Raw genomic sequence first — 24,537 nt, 5'->3', positions numbered from 1 at the left:
TTCCATACACCTGGTCTGGGGATCCAGATTTGTCTGGACTTCTTTGGAGGAATGGGATTTTGTATCTTGGTTCTTCCTCACCTAGTCTCAAGACTTTTTTCTCCAAAAGGTCAATCTGTTTCTCAAGGTTTACTTGGAAGAAAGGCCAGATCAATGTACAGATTCTCATTCTTCAGTTGCAGCATCAATTGGAAATAGGGAATCAATGTAAAACTGTCAATCTGAATTACAAATGAGCTAGGGTTGACAGTAAAACTGGGGAGAAACAATTTCAGCTACATTTTACATGGCACCACACCCCCAAGAACCACTCTGGGTTAGCAGAGGGGATCCCCCTAGTCGATTCCCTCTCTCCAGTTCACCATGAGCGGAGAAGTCCAGGAGGTCAGGATGGAAAAGGGGGAGGAAAGGCAAGAAGGGGGCAGAAGAGGGACTAAGAGGTTGAGAGCAACCAAGGGAAGGACCCATACGGCTGGAGGAGGAACTTGGAGGTGCAGATTGAGGACAGGGAGGTGGGAGGTGGAAGAGGAAGAGTACACTGTGAAAACGAAGGAGTTTGAGGCACGGTCAGCACTATAATTGAGGAATTCAGTAAGCACAGTGGACAGGTACCCAACTACACTTGGTGAGAGGATGAGAAGTCTCCAAGAGGCTTTGTGGAGAAAATGACGTTTTAAGTAAAACTTGAAGGTTAGGTATGGAGTTGGCCTGGAAAAATACAGGAGGAAGAGTGTTTGGGGTAGAAGGAACAGGATGTGTAGTTTAGAAGTGAGAGACAATGTGGAGAACTGAAAGAAGAGTTTAGTGTGTGTGTGAAGGAGGGAGGGAGAGAAGAGAATGGGAAATGATGAGAAATGAAGATGAAACACTTGCGGGTAGGCTCTGTCTTGTTCAGTGCCTGGCAGGTAGTAGTAATTAAAAATTCGATTTGACTGGCCTTTGCCCTCTAATTATTTATTGTCCAGTAGATAGAATAGTTTAGGTACTTAAGAAATTATAAGAGGCTGCCACTCTGCTTAGGTGGCATAATTGGACTGCTATGGTGGCTCAGTGGTAGAAGGCAGTATTTGGGGAGAAGGCAGGGATTAATTACAGAAATCGTCTGAGTTTTAATTGTAGCCTCCGTGTGCTTTTAGAAAGACCCAACATTTGCCATTTTCAAATTGTGTATTCAGGGAAGAAAGCTTTCTCTTGCCCCATTGCCTGTGGGCTGTCTTTTTCTAAATGAAAAAGAAATGGTGGATGGTGAGGAGGGGTAGGTGGGTGTCGTGGTCTTCTGGGAAGAGGTGGGGCTGAGCTGGGCTGGCACTCTTGGTTTTCTAGGCTGAGCCAGTTTCCTATCCCTGGCTCTGATCCCAAGGGACTTGGGGCTTGTCGTGCAGCCTGGGCCCTGCTGGTCACCCTCAGCTTTGCCTGAGTTGGATCATCAGGTCAGCATCTGGCTTCCCCCAGCCAGCTGTGCAATTCTGATTTTATTTGATTGCAGTAAGGGGCTTAGGCTGGCCAGGGAGTGCTTGACATTTTATTACTGTCACTTCATGATCTGCTAAGCACCCCTGGGAACAGAATGTCACAGTTGGCATGCCCTGAGCCCAATTCACCTCAGGGTCTTAGGGAGCAAGACACCTCTCCCCCTTCCTTCCTACCTCCCACAGTTATTACTGCCCCCTATAGGGAACCCTTATCTGAATAAGAAGCGCATGTATTTGCACATGATTTTCTTCTTGTAGCAATGTAAAATCCTGGATTCTTGGAGCTGGACTAAACCTTAAAATCTTATCTGGTTCTGCCTCTGCACCTGAGGAAGTCTTGTCCTCTAGGGATCCCATATACTATGTAGCATCAGTTTCCATGTTTTCCTCTGGATAGCCTTCCATCCACTAACTCTCCTGCCTTATCATATGTATCCCCACAAAGCAGGGCCACCTAGAGAAAGGTGAATGAGGTACCTAGCAAAATTTAAGGAGGCACTCCATCCCAGGGTTGCATAAATGCCGATCCTGCACTTGCAGGAACCAGAGAGTGAGCACCTCCTTAAATTTTGTGCCTCACCTGCTTCACTCTAGTCCTGGCCCTGCTACAACATCCTAAATCCCTGAGCCTGGTCTATACGGTGGGATTTCCTGTAGATTATCAAATCTATTCACCTGATGAGGGAGTCTCTTCACCTCTTACGGCATCCCACTTTATTTTCAAAAAGTTTATTGTTTTTCTTGTTTGGTGGCAAGAAATGACATTAATTGAGCACCTGCTGTTCCTAATGTGGACTCTGAATTGCACATTATGTATTTTATCCCGTTTAATCCTCCAAACAGCCTGAGAGGCAGGGATGCCTGTCCCCATTTTACAGGTGAGAAAAGTGAGGCTTAATCAATTTTGTGGCTTGTGACTTGATCTCTCCAGCTCTGGCATTCCACACTGTATTTGCTTACATTATGTTGACGTTTTCTTTTTTCTCATCTTCCTTACTCTATGCGCATGTGTGAAGCCTAGAGTCATGGCAGCCCTGGTCTTTTCTGGTTCAAGCCAAACTTTCAGCTCTGTAACCTTCTTTTTTCTCAGAATTGGGGCCATCAAGGTGTTATATGGACAAAACCCTGAAATCATGATTTTCACAAATATCTCTTCAGGCTCTCAATAAACATGGTTTTCATGAAGAGCCTGGCACACAGTCAGAGCTCAATAAATATTTGTTAAATGGATGATATATACCTGAGATTCCAGAGGAAGCTTAAGTTAGCTGTGCAGCATTATTTGGCATCAGTGATAGGATTTGACTGGAGTCCAAAGAGTCCTAAACTCTGGCCCTGATACTCTTAGTCAGCCCCTTGGGAAAATATTTAATGTCCTCAGGGAAAATACAAGGCAGAAAAATAAGAGAAAAAGTCATTTCTTTCAGTGGTATTCACACGAAATGTCTTGGACCACTGGCCTAGGTCAAACCTATGTTTACACATAAACCCTACATTCCTGCTTCCTTATGTCCCTATTTATAATTCTGCCACAACCATCTCACTTTGCCCCAACTGTGTCTATGTGTCTTACTCGGAAAAATTTTCCCGTGCCTCTGACTTTCAGTGTTATTCTGCAGTCTGGTCCTATGGTGAAAGAATGCTTGGCTTAAGCCTGGGGGCATCAAGTGGCCCTCAGATGAGTTACAGTGTGAAGAATCCAGGGGGATTCTTCAGAGGCTTCAGTGTGGAAGAACAGGCCTTTTGGGTTTACTCTGACTCAGGGAAAGCTCTTAGCAGGCCCTACATAATCAGCATGCATCCCACGAGTTGGACAGAAGAGCAAATGGCTCTCATTACCTTCAATGCAGCCTTTTTTTAATCAGATAAATCTCACTGGAGAAATGTGCCTTTGCACAGAATGGAGCCCAGGCTTCTGGACAGAAAGTTTTGGGAAAAAAGATTGCATTAATCAGCAGACATTGGTCATTTGAGGTTGCAAAGGCCTGGGAGTATAGATATTGAGGAGACATAGCAACAGGATAAAAACAGATGAAGACATGATATTAGCTAATGACAGTAATGGCTATCATTCATTGATACTTCACATATTTCACTGTATTTAATCTCTTCTCAATACCATGAAGATGACATCATTATCCCCATTTTACAGATGAGGAAGCTGACACTTTCATTTTCAGAAAATTTACCTGAGGTTATGCAGTTTGTAAATGGTAACCCCATGAGACAACTGGTCTCTGAAGCCCATGGTATTAATCACTATAATTTATTGACCCTTCCGAGTGATAGTGATTTGCAGAGTCCCTCTGAGGAGCCTCTCTGGTTCATGATATAACTGTTTCCTCATAACTCTGGAATTACAACTGGGAATTTTAGAGCTCTGGGAATTGGAAAGTATGGGTTGGGAACAATGTAATTGATAATCACTTGCACACATGTAACACTTTCAGTTTTTATGGCACTTCTAAATCCATCACTACATTTGATCCTCACATCTGCCCTGTGACAGCATCTCCATGTCCAGGTGATGACAGCAAGGCTCAATTGAGAGGTAGGAGGCCTGCTCAGTCTCAGATGGTAGAACCATAACATAACTGGAGGGCTCCAGGTCTGGTCTGGGTTATCCTCTGCTTGACTCCTTGGCCATTCCCCAGAACCAGTCATGATATGGAAAAACCTTCTTGACTCTTTATTACATCATTTCTATCACACTTGATCTGTAGTCAACTTGCCTTTTGTTTTGCCTTTTTCTCAGTTCACTCATCTTGAAAATAGTACCTGCCTTTACCAACTGCAGGTGTTTGAATGGCAGAAGGCCACCATACTTTTACAGATGCTGTGGAAATAAACTGTCATTTCTCAGGTTAGTCAACTTTATTCATTAGGTGCTTTTAGGTACTGATAATCTCATTTTAGATCGCATTAGTTTATTATTTCATTTACTTATTTACTTAAAATAATTAGGAAGTGCCTATTATATTGTCAGAGATTGTACTAGGTGTTAGAGGAGGTTACAAATAAAATAATAACAGCCAGCCCTAATTGAGTGGCTATAAAGTACTGTACCAGGCATTACACCAAAAGCTTCATTTGCAATACTTAATCCCCAAAATAACCCTTTGAGTTGGGGTATAATTACCTCTGTTTTTCTGATGAGAAAAGTGAGGTCCATAGAGATTAAATAATTTATCTAGGTTCACCTGATCTTACAGACTTCTCTCTTAACTATATCAGTGATGAATGTGCAATAGCCGTTGCTTTCCAGCTAGTAGAGGAAAACATATGTGAGAACAAATAAGTGCTTTAATATCCAGGGCCTTTAGAAAAAACCATACCACTTTTCCCTTCCAAGTCTATACTAGTTCAAACTCATAGTGGAAAAAAAAAGCCAAGTTGCAATGAACCCATAGGAAATGCATCGGCAAAACTGTAGTATTTATCCCAGAGAAAACAGAGGTTTCATAGGGGTGGAGCTTGGATGTGTGTGGTCTTCAAGCATCCAAAGACTATGATTCAAAGGAGGATGTTCAGAAAATAAACAATCCTCACTAGGCACTGAGGAAGAAATGATTTTAAATTGTAGAAAGGGCAATTTGGATTAAAACCTGAAGCTGCCTTTAATAAACGGAGTGACTGGTCTTCAGAAAGTGAACACTTAACGTGAGTTGATAGGGTTTAGCTGAAGTGGGTATTTGCATGTAAATACAGAGTTTTAGGGACGCTCCAGGGCTCTAATAATGCTCTCTAAATAGCCTTTGTTGATTCCCCTGAATCCTTTAAGACAGAGTCAGAGCTGCAGCTTTGCTCAGCGGAGTGAAACTTCTTTGTTTCACTCAGCAGGTTCCAAAGTCTTGGGCAAGAAGTGAGTAGCAGAGTCATAGAATTATGAGACCTGGTCATCCTGTGCATTAAAAAAGACATTCACTGATCACCTGCTATAAATTAATAAATGTATATTATACCCCTGCAAGACTATCATCTCCATTTCATAGATAAGAAAACTGACTCAGAGATTAACTGAGAATAGCAAAGGCTACTACCAATGACCAAATACTTTCTAGGTGCCATCCACAAGTTAAGAACTGTTCCATACAGGTGTTCTAATCTTCCCAACAACTTTATGAAGCATCAAACATTTTCTTTTCTATTTTTCAGATGAGAAAACTGAGACTTGGGGAGATTGACAGACTTAATCAAGGTGAGTTAGTGGCAGAGCTGATACATAAATCTAATCGAGGTGAAATTTTGGCATAAGTTTTGGAGCTGCTGTTCAAATCTGCTAAAACAGCTCACTCAATTCAAATATGCATGATTTTAAGTTTCTACTCTTCTGTGGTTTAGTATAACCTTCTAGAAGGAATATTTACTTAGGAGAATTCAGGAAGAGTATCACTGACACCCTGTGGGACTTAATGAGGTGGAAGGAAGAGTGATGGATGACGAAGAAACGACAAGGCTTTGTGGCCAATGCCCCTTTACCCTTTCAGGATAAAGGAGCTCTAGGGTCCTTGCTGAGGTTTTCTTCTCTTCTTGGGATTTCTGTCCTTTTTACCCTGTACCTTCAAGATCCTCCAGCAGGTCACCTCTTTCTAACGCACAGGGGGACCAAATGGGGTCCTGAGTCCCACTGCCTTCTGCCACTTGTTGCATGTCTCAGAGGCAAAGAGAAGCAACCTTGGAAATACAACAAGCTGTGGATGTGGAGTCAGAGATTCTGGTTTGCAGAGTTCTACCTGTTGCAATTCTTGCTTATATGATCTTGGGCAAGTCCTTTATTATGTGTAACCTTCAGCTTCCTCATCCCTCGTGTGTAGATAGCTCCTGTTCTAACTTTTAAATTACTATTTAAAATAATGTGGAAGAAAGCATAAGAACTTGTTTTCTGGCTGAAACAGGGCATGCTCCAGGGCTAAGCACATAGACTCTGGCATCAAATCCAGGCTCTGGCTTTTACTAGCTGTGTGACCTTGGGCAAGTTCCTTATTCTGTCTAAATCTTTGTTTCTGCATCTGTAAAATGAGGGTGATAGTAGTTGTTGCTCGTAAGGTTTTGTAAGGAATAAGCATTTTTTTACAGTGCTTACTTTGGTGCGTGGCACAGTGTACATGTTCAATACAAGTTTTATTGATTCAAAGAGAGTTGGTGGATCTAGGCTTTGTGATGGGGGATGAATATATGAACTTCCAGAAGCTTTTTGTGCTTTATATTGGAATCTAGAAGGGTCACCCACTCTGACCCTAGAAGAGTACCACAGCAATCTCAGGTAGTTCTACTATGCTCTTAGTAATTTATCTGTTATGTAGTAAATTAATAGCATTACTTTGGCATTTCAATCAATAGGATTAAGATGATCTGATGGTAACAGAGTAGTAATTGCTGCTGCACATATGGAAACTGTGCAGTGGCAAAAACTATTTTTCACAAGTTGGTTGGTTGCCCTCAGACCAGATTCTTTCAATTCTTAAAAAAAAAAAATTTCCTCTGATGATTAAAGCAAAAAATGCACATTGGAAAAATACAATGAGGTTCAAGGAAAAAAATGAAAACCCACCTGGGAATCGTATTATCTAGATATCTACTGTTAACATATTGCTAAATTTCTTCCAGGATTTTTTCCCTCTACAGATTATAATCAGTGTTGTTTCCTCTTTTTTTTTTTTTTGACTGAAGATTCTAAATGAGCATTTTTCTGTTGCTATTAAACCTTTAGAAACACAATTTTAAATGAGTGCATATGCCAGTGTGTGGCTGGCATATGCAGTCATTTAAAATTAGTATTCATTTTGCTCTCCCACAGTTGATAGGCATTTATATTATTTTTAATTTTTAGCTATCATAAATTATGCTGGAAAAACCCCCTTGGTCACAAACCTCTGTTCATGTCCTAGAAGCAAAATTGCTGAGTCAAAGCTAGAAATATTTCTGAGGCAGAAAGGCCGTAGCAGAGTAAAGGAGCCCCTCCCCACCCCCCAGGACCAGCAACTTGGCTCTCACTGAAAATTAATTCTTCATAAGGCAGTGCTAGGGGCAAGGGCTGAAGGCAATGGCAAGTAAGTAAAAGTTGAAAAGGAGAGAGGTGACTGCTTCCACTTTTTCCCTTTTTCTCCACTGACTCACATTGCCCATGAAATTGTAGACATTGGAACGTGCTGGAGGGGAGAAAGAGCTCTTAGTGACAGATTGTTCAGAAGCCCAACATGGCTTCGTGCTTTGCATTTCCTTTTCTGTTAAATTGCCCTGCATATGTCTTCTGCCTGGGTCATATTCATTTTTTTTAAATCCCTCAAAGTACTTACATTTTGTAAGCATTCCCTAAATGCTCGAAATGGGGGGTAGGATAGCATGGTGGACTCAAATCTGATTCTGCCATTTATTAGCTGGTTCTGATTTATTAGCTGTGTGATCATTTAACACTTTCAAATTTGTTTCCTTATCAGTTAAATAAAGGTAATAATAGGGATACTTTCTAGAATTGTTGGGCGAAGCAAGAAAATATGTATCAAGTGAGAATTGCAGTGCCAGGCACAGAGGAACTACTGAGTATGTTAGCAATTATTACAAAGAAAAATAAGGTTCAAATAATCTGCACTAAAATCTTATGCCAACCTAAGTTTAACCTAATAATTCTTAAGAACTTCAGAAAAATCTGAAGACTGAGTCAGGAATGCAGGAAATACCGGATGTGGGATGTACTTCACATCTTGGCTAATTTATTATATTCAGTTGTAGGTCCTGCATTTTAAGAGGGACATTAACAGGCTGGAGCAGGTCCAAAAGGGAACAATTGGGCTGGTAAACAAACTTGAAATTGACCTGTAAGGAATAATTAAAGACTCTGTGGGTGTTTGGCTCAGAGAAGACTTAGGCAGAAGGGATTGGTCGGTTGGGCTGTTAGGAGAAGAGGGACCCAACTTAATAAAATAATGATTTGAGTATTTTTATTTTCCAGACATCTAGCTTTGCAAATAGTATTTATTTTTTCTTCTCCAAAACACTACACGAGGTACATATTTGTGTTCCTATTGTACAGATGAAGTAACAGGCACAGAGGCAGAAGTGACTTGACAGTTAATGTGGTTAATAGATGGAATGGTAGGAATGGAGCCAGGTCTTTCTAATTCTACAGTTTGAGTACCTTCTACAGCCCACTGACTTGTTCCAAGTGACCAGGGAAGGCCTGTCGGACTTTTAAAGAGCAAAGTGGCTGCCTGATACATGTGAGGAAAGAATATTTAGACCATTAGAGCCACCCAATAATGGAATAAGCTGCCTAAGTAGATAATGAGTTTCTTGTCACTGGAAGTATTCAAGGAGAGGCTGAACTTCTGCTCAGTAGCATGCTGTAAGGATGACAGCTGAGGAGTGGGCTGGAACTGTGACTTTATTACTTACTTGGATGTTCTTGAAAGTTGCTTAACTTCTCTGAGCCTGTTTCTTCATCTATAAACTGAGAATATGGCCTAATTTTAGAAGACTTACAAAAAAATTATAGATAAATTGTTTAGCCAAGAAGCTGGTATACAGAAGTTGCTCTTTATATATTAAGTGAAAAATTATCTATAATCTTTCTATTTGTATCTGTGGCTCTCATTTATTTGGTGACATTGCCTACTCACCTCTTCATTGGGAAAAATTTTAGACTTGGAGAGGTCACCTCCTGGGTGAGTATTTTACTTCACTTCTGCAGTGGCAGGTACATGCTAATTTCTGTCCCCTTAGGCAAATGACAGGTTGGACTTTAAAACATGGGCAGTGGAATAAACAAAAGGAAGAATGTTTAGACTGAAATGTTAAGCAATAGAATAGACATTATTGGGGGAAAGATTAGAACCACACAGCTAATAAACCATGTCACCCTGTGGATCAAATATCAGATGGGTTCGAGAAGCCCACTATATGCCCAGCACTGTGCCATATGCATTAGAGTTCAATCAATTGGAGGCACTGTCTTTGTCTACAAAGGTCGCAAGACCTGGGATGGCTCAGACAGTTGTGAAAAGATTAGCTGATAGGACTGAGTGCTATTCTGTGCTATATCTTTTGGTTTGGATTGCAGCCCCTGGGCAATTAGGGAAGGGATGCTCAGAGGCAAGAGATGGAGAAGATGACCTTGCAAGGTCTCTTTCTTGCCTGGGATTTTCTCCTTTTGATGATTCCCAGGATTCTTTCTAGCAGGCACAATGCTGTAATGTTGCAGTTGCGGCTCCCTTGGGCACATTCACTAGTTGTTTCCCCAGGACTTTCCCAGAGCCTGGGAATATGCTGATAATTGTTGTCCATTATCTGACCTGGAGGAGGAAGAGGTAGATGAAGAAAAGGAGGAAGAGGTGAGGAAGAGGAGGAAGGGCCGCCCTTCTGAGGGCTCTCTCAGCAGCCTTCCTTCCTGGGCTTTGAGAACAAGGCAGCATCCTGCCTCCTCCCAGGTATCTACTCAGGCTCCTGTTCTGTAGACATCAGTCTAGACTCCTACCAACATCAACCATGGGTCCCACCAGCAAGAAACGTGGAGTTAGTTGCATGAAGAGAAAGCTTTTATTGTTGGAATTCGTGATGTGATGATCCTTCCATTTCTTTCAACAAGATAAGCAGATTCCAACAGATTTGGAAAATGTCTTCCTTTCTCTCTCTTGTTTCTTCCTCCTGTCATCATTCCTCCTTAACCTTTGCTTCTTCCCTCCTACATTCTTTTCCCCTTCTGGTTTCTCTACCTTCTTCCTTTTCCTTCGTTTGTTTCTGAATCCTGGGATGATGGAGTTGAGAGCGATCTTAGAAGTCCTCTAGTACAGTGTACTAATTCATTTTACAGATGAGAAGAATGCATTTCCAAGAGAGAAAGAGATTCACAGAATGAGTCCTTGGTGGAATCCAGAGTAGACCTGAGTTGACTGCTCTTCCCTTTTTATTACTCTGCTTATCTTCACATTTCTCTCCCCTTTCTTGTTTTTTTTTTTTTTAATTGTTCATTTTATATCTTGCTCAATACTCTTTCTTCTCTTTTGTTTCTTCTTAATCCCATAATGTTAAATGGAAAGGAAATCAGGACTGTGGGTAGAAGAATTGAAAGAGAAGTGTGTTGTCAATTTCTTTCCATCGTGGCTGTGATTTGGGGTGAGCCCCTCAATTTTCCTCCTCAGCGTCTCTATCTACTTTCTCCATCCTACCCCACCACGTGTTTGGAGGGGTTTGTCCACTGTCTTTCTCCATATGAAGACTTTGAACTTGAATTGCCAAGGTGCCCTAAAGGGGTCCTAGGTTGGTAAGGTCACTGCTTTAGTCCCTTCATCTACAAGCTGAGGATGATCATCGTACTTTCCTCATAGGGTTGCTATAAAGATGAACTAGTTAATACATATTAAGTTTTTTGAAAAGTTTCTGGCATATGGTAGGTTCTAAATACATGTTATTCGTATTTGCTAGTATTATTAATTATAAATATTATTATTTAGAGGGATTTCTGTCCTTAAGGAGAAGGGTTGAGAGTCACAGATGTCATTCTAATAAATAAGGAGAGAAAGGAAAATTATGAACATAGCTTAAATAGAGACTCGGCAAATTACACAAAGGGTGACCTGATCTCAGCTATGCTCTGCCTCCTGAATGTGTCCACTTTTTAACCAAAGGCACCATCTTTTCTCCAACTATTTGAATTCAAATTGTAGCCCATGTCCATGACTTACCCTGAGAAGAAGCTGTTTGGAACTTAAGAGTAAAGTTAGGCCTTGCTCAGAACTGACCCAGTTTAACAAGTCCTTCTGATACTTTCCATTTTCTCCCAGATAGTGTTTAAGATGTGACGACAGAGTGCTGTATTCTCCAAACCAAAATCACTTGCATATCATATCATGAGTTTTGCCCAATTTATGTACTGTTATTTAATTTATTTTAGTTTGATTTTTAGTCTTAAATGTTATCAATATCATAATGGAATTGGTAAGTTCTGGTCCCTAGTAAAATAAAATAAGAGAACATTATCCTGTACCATTATAGTGTATCTTGTACACTATTGGTGTAACTCTGATTTGATTTTAGGGAAAGTTGTCTTGGTGATAAGAGACTTGGAATTCTCAGTTCTTGTCTAGGCTGGACATTAATTTACTGTTGACTTTGGACAAGTCCCTTTCCCTCTGGCCACAGTTCCTCCCTGGGAACTAAAGGAATTGGGACATATAATTCTTTCCATCTCTAACTTTTTTTTTTGTCATGAGTATTTTATGAAATCGCACAGTGAATTGTTTAGGGCTCCAGTCACCCTGATGAGAGTATCTACCATCAATCACGTTGTTCTGAGCACCTAATTCTATAATATAACTCTAGCCTTCCATTTTCCAGCGACATTTTGCTTCCAGCACAATTTCTTCTGTGGGAACAGCAACTTCCATTTGTTTAGAAAATTCTTCTAAATACACCAAATAGTTTCAGCCTCTAGGCTGGTTTTTACTCAGAGAAAACACAATCAGCACGACACTGGTTTGGGTGACTCCACACGTCTTTCTTTCCTACCTGGTACAGGTTGCCTTTTGTTAAGGTGGGCTCTAAGTTTGATTGAATGCCCATGCTCTCTGGAATCCTCTTTTATTAAAAAATATATTTTCCAGCTTTTCAAAAGTAATATATATTGTTGCAAAACATTCAAGTATTACAGGAATATTTAGTGCAGGAAATAAAAGTTCCCCATGGTCTCATTCTCAAGAGATAATAACAACTATAAGCAGTTTTCAGTCCATTTCTGTAGATTTCTTCCCCATAAGAGAACATTAATACATAAATAAAAATGGGATCCTGCTATACAGACTGTTTTGCTATTTGCCTTCCCTTCTCTCTCCACTTCTCATAATCATTTATCCTGGCCATTTTTGACTTTTCTGCATGGAATGAGGTTGCCTGCCCATGATACTAACTGGCTGTGTGACTTTGAATGAATCGTTTTTCCCCTCAGGGTTTCAGTTTCCTCAACTAGAAGAAGAAACAGTCCTCTCCAACCTGCCCATCTCCTATTATATAAGGCTTAAGGGAGATAATGGAGATGTATGAAAGTGTAGGTGTCCTGAGGGTGGATTTGATAGTAGACTGTTCTCTGTCACTCTCTCCTGCTTTATTGAGTTTGGAGCACTTACTAGGTCCTGCAATTCTATAGGTTCCCAATTTGTCTATTTGTTTGTACCCACCACTAGTTATTTGTTTGTACCCCCCACTAGAAGTTAAGGTGTGTTAGAACAGGGACCATGACTCTTCTGTTCCTCAATGTATCTATCCCAAGAACTTAGAACATCTCCTGGTTATCGTAGGAATTAATAAATATTTTTTGGATAATGAACAAATTATCCTCTCTCAGCTGGGCTTCTAATTGATAGAAAGCCCATTGGGAGAGAATAGGGTAGAGCAGGAATGGGATGAGCCAACTTAACAGGGTGGATGCCTGGCCTACCCAGTGGCCTTGAGCTCAACATCATTCAACTTGACTGTTCTGCAAGCCTTTTTCCTTTGTTTGCTTCACTCTCCTGATACTCTTTGCCTACCTGGTAAATTAGTCATTCTTTATGGCCCAATTTAATTATCCTGAGTCCTGTGAAATGTCTTCAATTTATACTGTCTCCCACCTCCAGACAGAGTTAACCAGGCTCTTTCGTATGCTCCCACAACACTTTGCACCTATCTTACTTTAATTATAGTAATAGTGGTTTTCCTGCTTTGTACAGTTGCTGTGTGCCATATGCAATGCCAACTATATGCCTTCTCCCTTTTAATATGTATGATAATCTGTCCGGAAGAGATAATTATAACTCCCATTTAACAGATGAGGAAAACTGAGACTTAGCAATTTTAAAAATAATCTTGCTCCAAGGCATACACATAGCAAGTAGTATAACTAGGATTTTGGAATATGTATGATTGATTCCCAAGCTAGAGTTTTTAACTGCTGGGCCTTCAATATGCCAACTTAATTTAAGAATTAGGTAATGACAACTGGAATGACCCATAGTCTTTACATAGTTCCATCCCATTTTAGGCATGGAAAAGCTGAGACTAGTTACAAAGTTAGAGCAGAATTTGCAGCAGAAAGAAAATCTTGCTGTAATATCTAGGCTGTCCAATTTTGGGCGGCATGAGGCATTACATTTTTTACTGGGCCGTATCACCTCCTTTTTTCAGTAGGCATAGCTTTTTACATTCTAAGACATATTCAATACATTTATTCAAGGCACCCTCTCTCTAGGCATGATGCAGCCTTTTACTTGGCTCCTGTGAAGACTGTTTTTCTTTTCTTTTTTCCTACTAGATGTTTTAGGTCACATTGAGGAAACTACCTTTCACTGAGGTAAGTCCATACTTTCTTCATGTTTAAAATTATTTTAGAAAGGTTTCCTTGTCTTATGGAAGGGGCTTCTCCACAGGACTTGGTGATGGTGAAGAGCAACCTTGTTTATAATGGCTCAGATGTTTCGAGAGGCCCAGAGTTTGGACATGCCCTGTCAGAGAGCAAGGGTAAGGTTGAGCAAGCAACTCACTGCAACAGTTACGGAGCCAGAGCTGCGCCGCCATATCTAGCTCACACTCTCACTGTGACTCTTTTCTTGGAGCAGGAAGGGGTCATGGTGAGATACAGCAGTGCTTTAGGGTTGGTTGGTTGGAATCTTTCAGGTCCTGGGCTTCTGCAGAGCCAATAGAAGGAGGATGGGAACAGACACGTGGGGACAAAGCAATTTGATTTAACAAATACTGAGTGTCTGATATATGTGAACCCCTGGGATGACATTATCTATGAGGGGGTAGTGGAGTTAGCTGAAAACTCTGGAAAGCACTGGGGGATGTTTCCCTTTTCTTCTTGTTTGCTTTTCATATGCATCAAGAAATTCATTAAGCGCTAATCTTTGAGGGGCTTACAATCCAACAGGAAAGCTAAAAGGGCACCCAAATGTATGTAAGGTCACTTTAAACAAACTGAGTGCTAAGGATAATGCCTATATTTCCAAGAGGATTTAGGAAGGAGAGTCCGTGCCCAGTTGGGGCTAGGCATAGATGCAATCCAGGGACAATTCATGGAGGAAATGACGCCAGACATAGGTCTTAAGGCATGGATAGCATCTCAGAGAGGAGAGGAAATTACCATTTGTTAAGGGATTGTGCTCTGATAGGAAGATGTGTTTGAAGTGGGACTTCGTGTATCTATCAGTGAAGTTGTTATTCTCAGTTTTTAAGGTGAGGAACTTGAGGCTCAGGAAGATTGAACAAACTGCCAAGACTATACAGCAACGAAGTAACATAGGCAGGATTCAAAATCAGATGAGTTTGAACCTAGAGCTGGTTGGTGTGTCTTTTAAGGCAGAGTGAGAGGGGAGCTTTACCAGATTTATGGAGAGTATAGGGCACAACATGAGTTACAATACAGAGATGAGACTTATGGAGGTGCTGCTTATGAATAATGAGAAATCCATTTTGGGTTGCAATTCAGTTTGTGTGAAATAAAGGAGTTGGAAATAGCAGTGGGTGCTGTGTGCGGCAAGCTGAGAGTTTCATATTGTATTAAAACCTGGCATTTTCAAGAGAAGTGCAGCACAACTGCAAAAATGCATGAGGTAGATCCATATGCACACTGACAAGGTATTCCTGAGTGATAAAAGAGAAGTTGCCAAACATGGTGTGTAGAATAATCCCATTTTTTGTAAAACAGAAGCAGCTTACTACAGTAGCACAGCAGCTAAGGGATGTCTGAAGCCACACTTCCTGGATTCCAATCCCACACTGACACTTCCAAGCTGGGTGAGCCTAGGAAAATGATTTAACCTCATCTGTACAATGAAATGAATGATAGTATATGATTTATAGGATTGTTCTGGAGGTTACATGGGTTAAGTTCTATCCAGTTCTTAGGTGTCAGGCACATAGGAAGCACTCATGTTTTTGTTATTATTATGTTATTAAAACCATTTAGGAGGATGAATATCAAGCTGTTAAGTGATTTATCCTAGGAAGCAAGATTTACGTGTATTTTAGTTTCAAACATATCTCCTTATGCTGTTTAATATTTTACAACAAATACATTTTATGGTGTAAAAAACAAAATAAAGGAAAACAAAATGACAAACCAGCAGGTCTATTTTAAGAGTTGATATTAGGAGACTTTATTTCTACTGTATTCTTTTTCTCTAGTAGCAATAGGGCTGGTAGGGACACATTAGAAAATGTCTCTGGTGTCACCCAGAGAGCTATTGAAAACAGATGTCTGAGACTGCATTGCCTGGGCTTCCCACAAGCCATGTCAGGAGTGATGCTGATGGCTATTATGGAGGGCTGGCCCTTTCTGCTCCCCCTGCCTTGTCTGGGCTGGATGTGGTTTTCTGGCTTAGAGATGTTATGAAAAGCCTGCTTTGAAGGTCTGCTTTGGGAGTGATAAATCTGGGGCATGCGGTGAGACCTTTAGTACATGAGGTTGAGCACATACAGAAGATAAGGGAGACTGGGGAAAGTCCTCTCTGTCTAGGGGTTAGAGAACACAGCTAAAAATGTCTTTGGTCTGAGTAAAAGGGACCAAGAGTTTTAAAAATTCTGTTCCTGGGCCAGAGACTATGCTGCCCTTCTTCTTGACCTCCTGACTCAGTCAGAAATTCTCCCCCACCATCCTGGCTAGCTTTCTCAATGAAATGATCTTGGTCACAAGGCAGGTGGGACAAAGGAGAAAGGACCTTCAGTGACTGACCATCTCTACCCCTTGACAGAGCTCTAACCACACACCTTATGACGGGGGTGGGAGCTAGTGCAATCTCTCTTGTATGTCAAAGATAGAGATTGAAAGCTTGTATCTACTTACAGATGCATGTTAATAACTTTTTAACTATCCAGAACCACCTGAAAGAGATTAGCTCTTGATTTTCTAGAGAGGCAAATTCATATCTTTCATCTCTCTCATCCAGTCTAGTCTCCTCCTTCCTCCTCCCTGGTTCTTTCTTAGAGTAATAGTGGCAGGGTAATGGTGAAAGGAGTGTTTTCTACAGTCACGCCCAATTTTGAATCTTAGCTCTGCCTTTTACTAGTTATCTTACTTTTGGCAAGTTACATAACAGCACTGAATTAGAGACTCTTGTTGACATTATGGGTTTCTGGGTCCGCATTCTGAGAGATTCTGTTTCAGTAGTTTGATTTTGAGAAGCTGTATTTAATTTAATCAAATTTTTAAAACTACTTTATTGAGGTGTGATTGACATAAAAAAGCTGTGCATATTTAGGACTTGATGAGTTTAGAGACAAGTATATGCTCATGAAACCATCACCATAATCTATGCCATAAACCTATCCATCACCCCCAAAGGTTTCTTCTTACTCTTTTATATATTTATTATTATTGTTGTTGTTATTTGCAGTAAGAATACTTACTATAAGATCTGTCCTCTTAACAAATTTTTGACAAGCACCTTACAGCTAACTTTGACAGCCATTGAATTCTAAAGCTAAGAGTCCTTCCTACCCCGAGATTCCATGATTCTGCTGATACTCAAGACACTCTGAAGGAAAGCATGAATCTCTGAGGGTGAACGGTTGGAAGAGCTGGGAATGTACTTGTGAGAAAGGAAGCAGAGGCTTGTTCTCCATGTGCCTGTGGGTTGCCCAGAATATGAGGCAAGAGATCATGCTGCCCAGAGCTGCTGCCCATTTCACGGCTGGGATTAATGATTGTCGGCAGCTCCGTTAAGACGGTAAACTAATTTAGCAATGGACACTGAAAACCAGCCCAATTCAAAGGCAGAGAGTGGTAATCTAATTGCACTGAATTAGCCTCAGGAGGCTTGGACAATATCCACTTCAGAAAACCACAAAGGGATCCTTTGAAAGGAGTTTCAAAAGCTTTGGTGCCTCAGTACTCCTCATAAGAGCTTGCATTACAAAACATAGGCACTGTGTGGATAAGCCCCTCTCCCCAGCATCTCTGGGCATTGTTCCCTTCTAATGTGCTTTCTGAATGAATTTGCTGGCTGGCTGTATGGCGTTTTCATTTTGTGTGTTAGGCTTTACAGGGAGTTGGTTCAGGGAGACAGCTGGGGTTCAAGGCTGAGAGGCCATCAGTCCTGTGAACACCATTGGTGCCTGTGGCCTTGTCCGTTGGCAAGTGCACTTTCTGGTAGTTTTTTTCTGGCTTATTCTGAGGCTCTTCTCATTTCTTAAAACCAGGCTTTTACATAACCAAGGTGATTTACTTTCAATAATTTTTTGTTGCGTGGTGTTTGTATGTTCTTTGTCCAATTTATTAATTATCCAATCCAGTTTTAAGGAGAAACATATCCCCGTTAGTGGGTATTCATGTCATGATTTGAAGAGCTTACAAAGATTAGATGGCAATTTGGGAATCAGGAAAGGAGGGAATATAGAATTGCGAAGGATTGTCTCTGACTTGCATTTCATTCACTCTTCTGCAGCAAATTACAAATCTCAATTTGCAAAAGAAGCTTGAATTCTTTCTATGTCTTTCCTGGGAGGTGGACGTCCAGGCTCTCCTTGCACACTTCCACTGACAGATACCATCACTACCACTGAGGCAGCCCACAGTACCATTTGAAAGAGCTACCAGAAAGTTCTGATTTATATTTAGTCCGAATTTGTATGTGTGCTTTCAAAAAAAAAATCTATGAGTTTACTCTGATTTTTCTCTTGGAGCTACATAGAATAAATCAAATCTAATGTTTCCCAATATGGGGTCCCTGGGTACATAGGAGATTCATGAAATAGTAATGAGGACTCAGAGTGCATTTTAAACATTTCAAAGGCTCTAACAAATTGCATATTTACTTCTGACAAGGCTCTCTGGATTAACTAAAAATAATCACAGATCTTTACTTTTGTTTTTTCTTAGGTCAACTCAGTGTGGCGACGTTGCTTATCCCATGGTATTTAGTATTTCTGGCAGTTACATATGCCTTTGATTAATAAAGATGGGAAAATATGTTAATGATGAATGGTATCTGGTAAACAAATTTTTTTTGAAAACACAAAAACAAAAACAAAAAACATAGGCTTTGTGAGGGGAAAAAGAGCCAAACAGAATCATTGATAAAAAGTACAGAAATGTTTGGTCTCTCTTTCTCACACCATTTTTCAGATCTGTGAGTATAGCGATCAGGCCTCATGTTTTCTCATCACAATAAACATTTCCCGCAGAAACTGACGTATGTATAGGATCTGTCAATAATCGTGTCTGGGTCAGGATAATTCTCCAAAAAGTGAATTGCTTAGTGTGGTCGTTAATTCTTTCAGAACTTTGAGCCTGACTATACCTTGATGTGGCTATTTCTTATAATAGCTGAAATATACTGCAATAGCTGTAATGAAAGCTGTGCTATCATGGAAGAGATCGGGAGAAGATATCTTAAACTGGCACAGCTAAAAGTGATTTTAGAACGCGATTGGCCGAATCTCTTCATTTTACAGCTGAGGAAACTGAGAGCCAGAAAGGTCTTAGAACCCTCTCAAGGTCATGTCACTAGCTAAATTCTGGATCCTACGTCTCCTTCCCTTTAGGCCAAAGCCTCTTTGTTTAACGCAAACCTGCAGAATAGTTTCAAGATGGCCAGGCAGGAAGACAGTGCCATCCATCTTAAAAATCATGCTGGCTTCTGCCAGCTGATGAAGGAAATAAAGTTAATGACGCCCACATAAATGTGATGCTGTCACAGGACGCATGCACAGGCTGCCTGGAGGGGAGCTCTGTGGGTCCTCTGAAGAAGGAAAAAATGATTTTAATGTACCTTTAAAGGGAGCAGTGTCTCCCCTTTCTGCAAGGACAGGGACTGTGGCATCTGTCCCTGCAGAGTGCTTAGTTTTAGACTGAACACATAAGCACATGATAAACAAGTTCCTAGTGAAGAAATGAAGGCAGCGTCACCACCGGTCAATTCATCCTGAAGCTTTGTGGGTATGGACCCTGCCTTTGATAAAGATCTTATCAGGGGCTGGAGAGAGCGTAGAAGTGTCAGATTCAGTCATTTGAGTTGATTGGTAAGAAAATTGAGTCTCCATTGGAGGGAGAGACTTGTTATGCCCATGCTGTGGGATGGAAGCAGAGCTGACTCTAGAGGCAGGAGTTCTCAATTTATAGCCCAACTTCTCTTTCCACTGCACCATGGACATGGCCGTAACCTCTTTCATAAGGCAATCTAAAGAAAACAATTTCCTAAATATCCTCTGCTTAGGTCATTACCAGTTTGGCAAATATACAGAAGTCATGTGCTGATTCATAACTCCTTTTACCAGCCTAGGGTCCCTGTCCCACCTGTCCTTCAGGAGCAAAACCACAACATTTTCTTTTCTGTTTTTTAAGGTTCCTAAGCCCATAAAGGGAGTAGACTAATCGGCAATTCGATGCTAATACAAACTTGCCCAAGGGACTTCATTCCTTGGGGAAAAGTCCTTGGGCCATGTCAGAAACTCCTAGACACGTTCTGCAGTGCCAGAATGCAGCAGGTAAGATTCAAGGTAGAGTACAGCTGTCTTTCCAGAAGGGAAAAATCAAGACAGTCATCTGCCCTTCTCGACAAGCCTGGAGATGGAGAAGCCACAGGGGCCACCTCGAGGAAAAACCCATTCACCTTTCAACTGGGTAGGTTTTTTCTTTAGGACTGAGATATGAAACAATGTATTTGTCATTTTCCTTTTGATCCTAATGTGGATAGAAACATTTTCCCTTCAAGGTTTTGATGACCTTTGTCAGCAACTGAGTGGCATATTTAGTACAAAATCCAGTGCAAGGAAGCACCTACTGGGATGGAAGAGAGAAGTAGCACATTAAAGAAAAGTTGCTCATCTTTTGGGAAAACCACCCAGGGATTAGATCTGGTTCATCTCCCTGCCTTTATTCCCTTCTCAAGCACATGCTAGGTCCCTTTTTGTTTCATCAGGGTGCTTTGTGTATTTCATGAGGGGCATTTTCTCAAGGAAGCTAGACTTTTCTCCTCATTATAATTAGTACATTGGAGCAGCTGATTAAAAATTTGGTCGTTCCGTACTGTGGTTTGAAACCTTGGACAATTTTGTCTCCCCTCTGCCCAGGATGTATATTTGGTGATGTCTGGAGACAGTTTTTGATGGTCATGACTCAGGGAGGTAGTGCTACTAGCAGCAGGGATGCTGCTAAACATCCCACAATGCCGAGGACAACTTCCATAACAAATAATTATCCAGTTCAAAGTGCCAGTAGTGCAGAGCTTGAGAAACATGGGTCTGTTTGAGTTGCTTAGAAGGCAAGAGAATTTTGGGGTCATACTGGGCCTACCCCAGCCATAAGCCTCTGTAAGGGCTCTGGGGATCAAAGCCAAGTTCCCTTTGGCTTGAAAGGACATTTGAAAGAAATGTGCTTCTACCATTAAAAAAATTTGCCTGTTATTTTTGACCAGTCTGGATATACGGCCCCATTCTCAACTGAAAATAAGGGAAAATATTTAGGTTATTGACTCTCAGAATGCTAATTACAGAATTTCAGAATCATAGGTTTTAAAAATATCAGATCAGGAACTACAGCCAAATCGCCCGATCTTACTTATGAAGACACAGTTGATGAGCATGCAATGTTTTTTGTCTTCCAGGACCCCATGTCTCCCTTTCTAAGACCTTAGTTCTTCCTCTGTGTTGGTACCATATGGGATTTCTGCCTCACTCACTTGATTTTTGTTTTTGTTTTTGTTTTGCTGTTGTTAGTACCGTTTCGCTGATTATGTGCTGATGCAGCATGTCTATTATTGAGAGCCTTTCCTAGCCCCCAATTTCCCCAACAAGGTGAGCATCTGGCATCACTTATTCTAAGGAGTACCTGAGAGCCTGAGATGATTGGATTGGCTATTCCAACACACCACCTATCCCCTGGGGAAGAAGGGGTTATTCAAATGGAACCTGCTAGAGAGCTGCCAGCCTCCATTTACCACCCCCCATACATTCTAGTAAGTCCTCACATTATAATGCTTCTGTATTTTCACCTGGAATTTTAAAAATGAGTGAGTTAGAAATGAAAATACCAATTGAACAAATACAAGCTACTCACTTTACTTCCTCGTGACTTTTTAAAAAATCTCTCTGAAAAATTGCTGAATTTCCTGAGTTCAATTATTATCTGTAATGTGTTTCAAAAATCAACATTTACTCCTCTAATGAAGTAGCCATTCCTATATTTTAAAAGTGCAGTGGTGCCACCCACCTTTCCAGCTCTCCACAGTTATAACTCTTCTTTCCTTACAAACACATGGAATTATATTTCACATCCATTGTAGCTCATGTGTGCATTCATACACGTAGGGGAAAGAGATGTAGAATGATGCTTGCTGATAGGCCACCACCAGCTTAGTTGAAGAATTAACACAGTGGATTCATAACCTTATGAAAATGACTACAATGCAGACCTTTTAGACTGAGTCTCTCCCTTTTGTGAAAGACAATGTCTGGGAGAGGGAAATCAAGCACTGTATACTGTTCATCAAGAAAAAAAGAGAGTGTGTGTGGGGAGAAAGATGTGCTTGGTTCTATTAATTTGCTCTTTAATCTCTCTGGTTCAGTTCTGTCTCCTGTAAACCAAACAGAGAATCAATTTGCATACAAATGTTACAAAGTACCCAACCTCCATACATTTTGTAGTTCTATAAAATAGGCAGGGGAGAAAGGATCTGATATTATTAATATAATACTTCCTGCCCTTTCCCCCATAAAGTAGCCACATTTTGATACATTTTGTAAGGTCCTGGATTGTTGTACTTTTTCATTCTATCTGACTCTCTGACTATTTGCATTCTGATCTGTGGTCAGGACTCTGTGGCCTACAAAATAATTATTTGAACTGGAGATTAGAAGCTTTAGCATTGGGTATCTCAGAGAAGGGGGCATGCCTTTTCTTCATCTCAAGAGAAAGACATGAAAAGAGGCTGAAATACAGAAACTTACTATTTAAGGGGAGGTGTCATTCATTTAATAAACCAGCCAAGAGATTAGTCAAACCAGCAATTCCTATGAAGTGTAATAAAACAAAAATTATTTGCTGTTTTATGTTGGGAGAGGATAATATTTAGTGACCACTTGTTTTTAAAAACAATTTGAAGTGGGTTTTTCAAATGACTGTTAATCCAATGCTACAGTAAAATATGAGAGGCAGGCATCTAAAATGAGGAAGATTAATGATCCCTGCACGTCATGGAAGAAGAATAATTTTTTTCAGTTCATAGAAGTGGAATTTATCATAGCCATCTCTGAAGATGGTATGATTCACCCACTTACAAAAGGACTGTCTGTTTCAATCCTTCTTGAAGAAGTGATTTTTCACTGTTCACTTCTACTAACGTAAGAATGCCAAGCCTTCAGGCAGAAAATTTTAACCTGAGAGACAGTGGATGGGAGAACTCAGCTGTTGAGTCAAATATACGCATAAATTAAAGAACAAAACAAATGAGGATTGCTCATGAGTTCAGGATCTGCAGCTAACAGAGTTTGGAAAGGTAGGTTGGGGAAAGAGGCAGTCAAAGTTTCAAAAGGGAAATGTTTCCCAGTATGTTCCTGAATAGATCCACTCTGCACCCAAGTTCAGGGCTTTACACACTGAGGTTATAATACTATTGTTTCCAAGCACCCAGCCTTAGTAACCTCCCTCCCTCCTCGCAGAAAAAGAAAACAACAGCAAAAAAGGAGAGAAAATGAAATGCTCTGTGTCCAGCGAGTTTGAGTGCAACCTTCCCCGCCACCACTAGTTGTCACTTGGCTCCCAGACGGGAAAGCTGAGGTTTTCGGCACTGCGGTTAGGGAGAATGCAGTCCTAATTAAACTGAGTAACTCCTAAAGCTTCCCCTTAAAGTCCTCAGCCGAGTGAAAGCCAACATGCAGTGGGGCTGGGGACCAATGGTGGGGGGTGTAGCAGACAGAAGGACAAACAAACCGTAAGAAACAGGCAAACAGCTGCCAGAACAGCGACTGTCTCAGACCTCCACGCACAAGCCAGACACCCTGCGGGCGGGGGTGGGGGGAGGTGGCGGGGGGGCGGGAGGGGGGAGAAGGGAGACGGGGGATGGAAGGACCCGATTGCAGTGGAATACAGCACCCCTCTTCCCCAAAATGATGGGACCACGGACAAAGGTAGCCTCTGTACTCTTTCCCCCCATTTCCATCACAGCGGTGTGGTCGGTAGAAAATTGCATACCTGAAGAATACAATGGTCTCCCAAAGGTAGAGTCGAAGAGTATTGAAGCTGTACATTTTTCAGGTCCTTGTGCTTTGTAGTCCACGAGTTATGGGGGCAAAAATGTTTCAAATTGGCACTTACAAAACCAGAAAGCGCTATCGAAAAAATAATCCAGATGTTAAGGGGAGGCGGGGAACAGGGGCTCGGAGGGAGAGCCCCAGGGGAAGTCGGAGCGAGGGGGCTGTGGATACCACGGACAGCGGCGGCTGCGAGGCGTTTCAGCACCACGGAGAGCGTCCAGCCCTGCTTTTCAGGAGCGCGAAGAGTATTGCTGTTTGTTAAACTCCAGCGTGTCTGTTGGCTCCCTGCGGCGCTGGGGAGGCACGTTTGGGGGTGGGTATATTTCCTTTTTTTTTTTTTTTTTTTTACCCCTGTTTTTCTGTTTAAACGGCCAGCTCCATGCAAGGAAAAAAATCTTCTGTGGAGATCAGAACGTTGGCCTCGGACCGTTGGATTGGGCGAGCATCTTGGGTAAAGAGAACAGAGCTTTATGGCTCTGGGCCGGCTGAGGGGGTTAGAGGCGAGGGGAAAGCGGTTGACGGTGCTGCCTTCAGTTAAATCTCGGAGAGTGTGCCAGGCTGGCGCATCGCAATCCAGTCTCGGAATCTCATTCCCCTGCCTCGGTGCTATTCTGCTGTCGCCTTGCTATTCCTGTTTCCTGGTCCCCGGTCCCCGCCGAATAAGTTATGATCACTGCAGAAAAGGTGTCCCATTGCTTGGGGCCGCAGGCGTCAGAGAGCCCGGGGCAAGTTTCAGGGGCTACCGGGGTCCATGGCTACCCCGCGGGGCTCAGGAGCCCAATGTCTCAGATGCATCTCGGTTTTCTGAGCTCGCTCATCTTTCCTTGGTCAAGACTCCTTCAGATCTTCAGAC

The 24,537-nt window shown here is 41.5% G+C and overlaps 1 protein-coding gene and 1 long non-coding RNA gene across 4 annotated transcripts in view; one reads left to right on the top strand and one right to left on the bottom strand.

Moving 5' to 3' along the window:
• GLRA1 (glycine receptor alpha 1) overlaps positions 1-23,979 on the bottom strand; it is a 102,370-nt gene extending 78,391 nt beyond the window's left edge. For all 3 annotated transcript variants that reach the window (XM_008015066.3, XM_073010570.1, XM_073010572.1), the window contains exon 1: positions 23,623-23,979. In XM_008015066.3, coding sequence (XP_008013257.1) covers positions 23,623-23,678 — 56 coding nt within the window. In that variant the 5' untranslated portion in view covers positions 23,679-23,979. The remainder of the gene's footprint in view (positions 1-23,622) is intronic.
• LOC140709911 (uncharacterized) lies at positions 4,117-13,968 on the top strand. Its single transcript, XR_012090692.1, has 4 exons — positions 4,117-4,335; positions 5,628-5,670; positions 13,750-13,788; positions 13,865-13,968. It is a non-coding gene; the product is annotated as an uncharacterized lncRNA (long non-coding RNA).
• Positions 23,980-24,537: the final 558 nt, after the last annotated feature.

The sequence above is a fragment of the Chlorocebus sabaeus genome, chromosome 23, assembly GCF_047675955.1.
Source record: "Chlorocebus sabaeus isolate Y175 chromosome 23, mChlSab1.0.hap1, whole genome shotgun sequence".
Classification (NCBI taxonomy): domain Eukaryota; kingdom Metazoa; phylum Chordata; class Mammalia; order Primates; family Cercopithecidae; genus Chlorocebus; species Chlorocebus sabaeus.
This window is presented reverse-complemented; position numbering and strand designations above follow the sequence as displayed.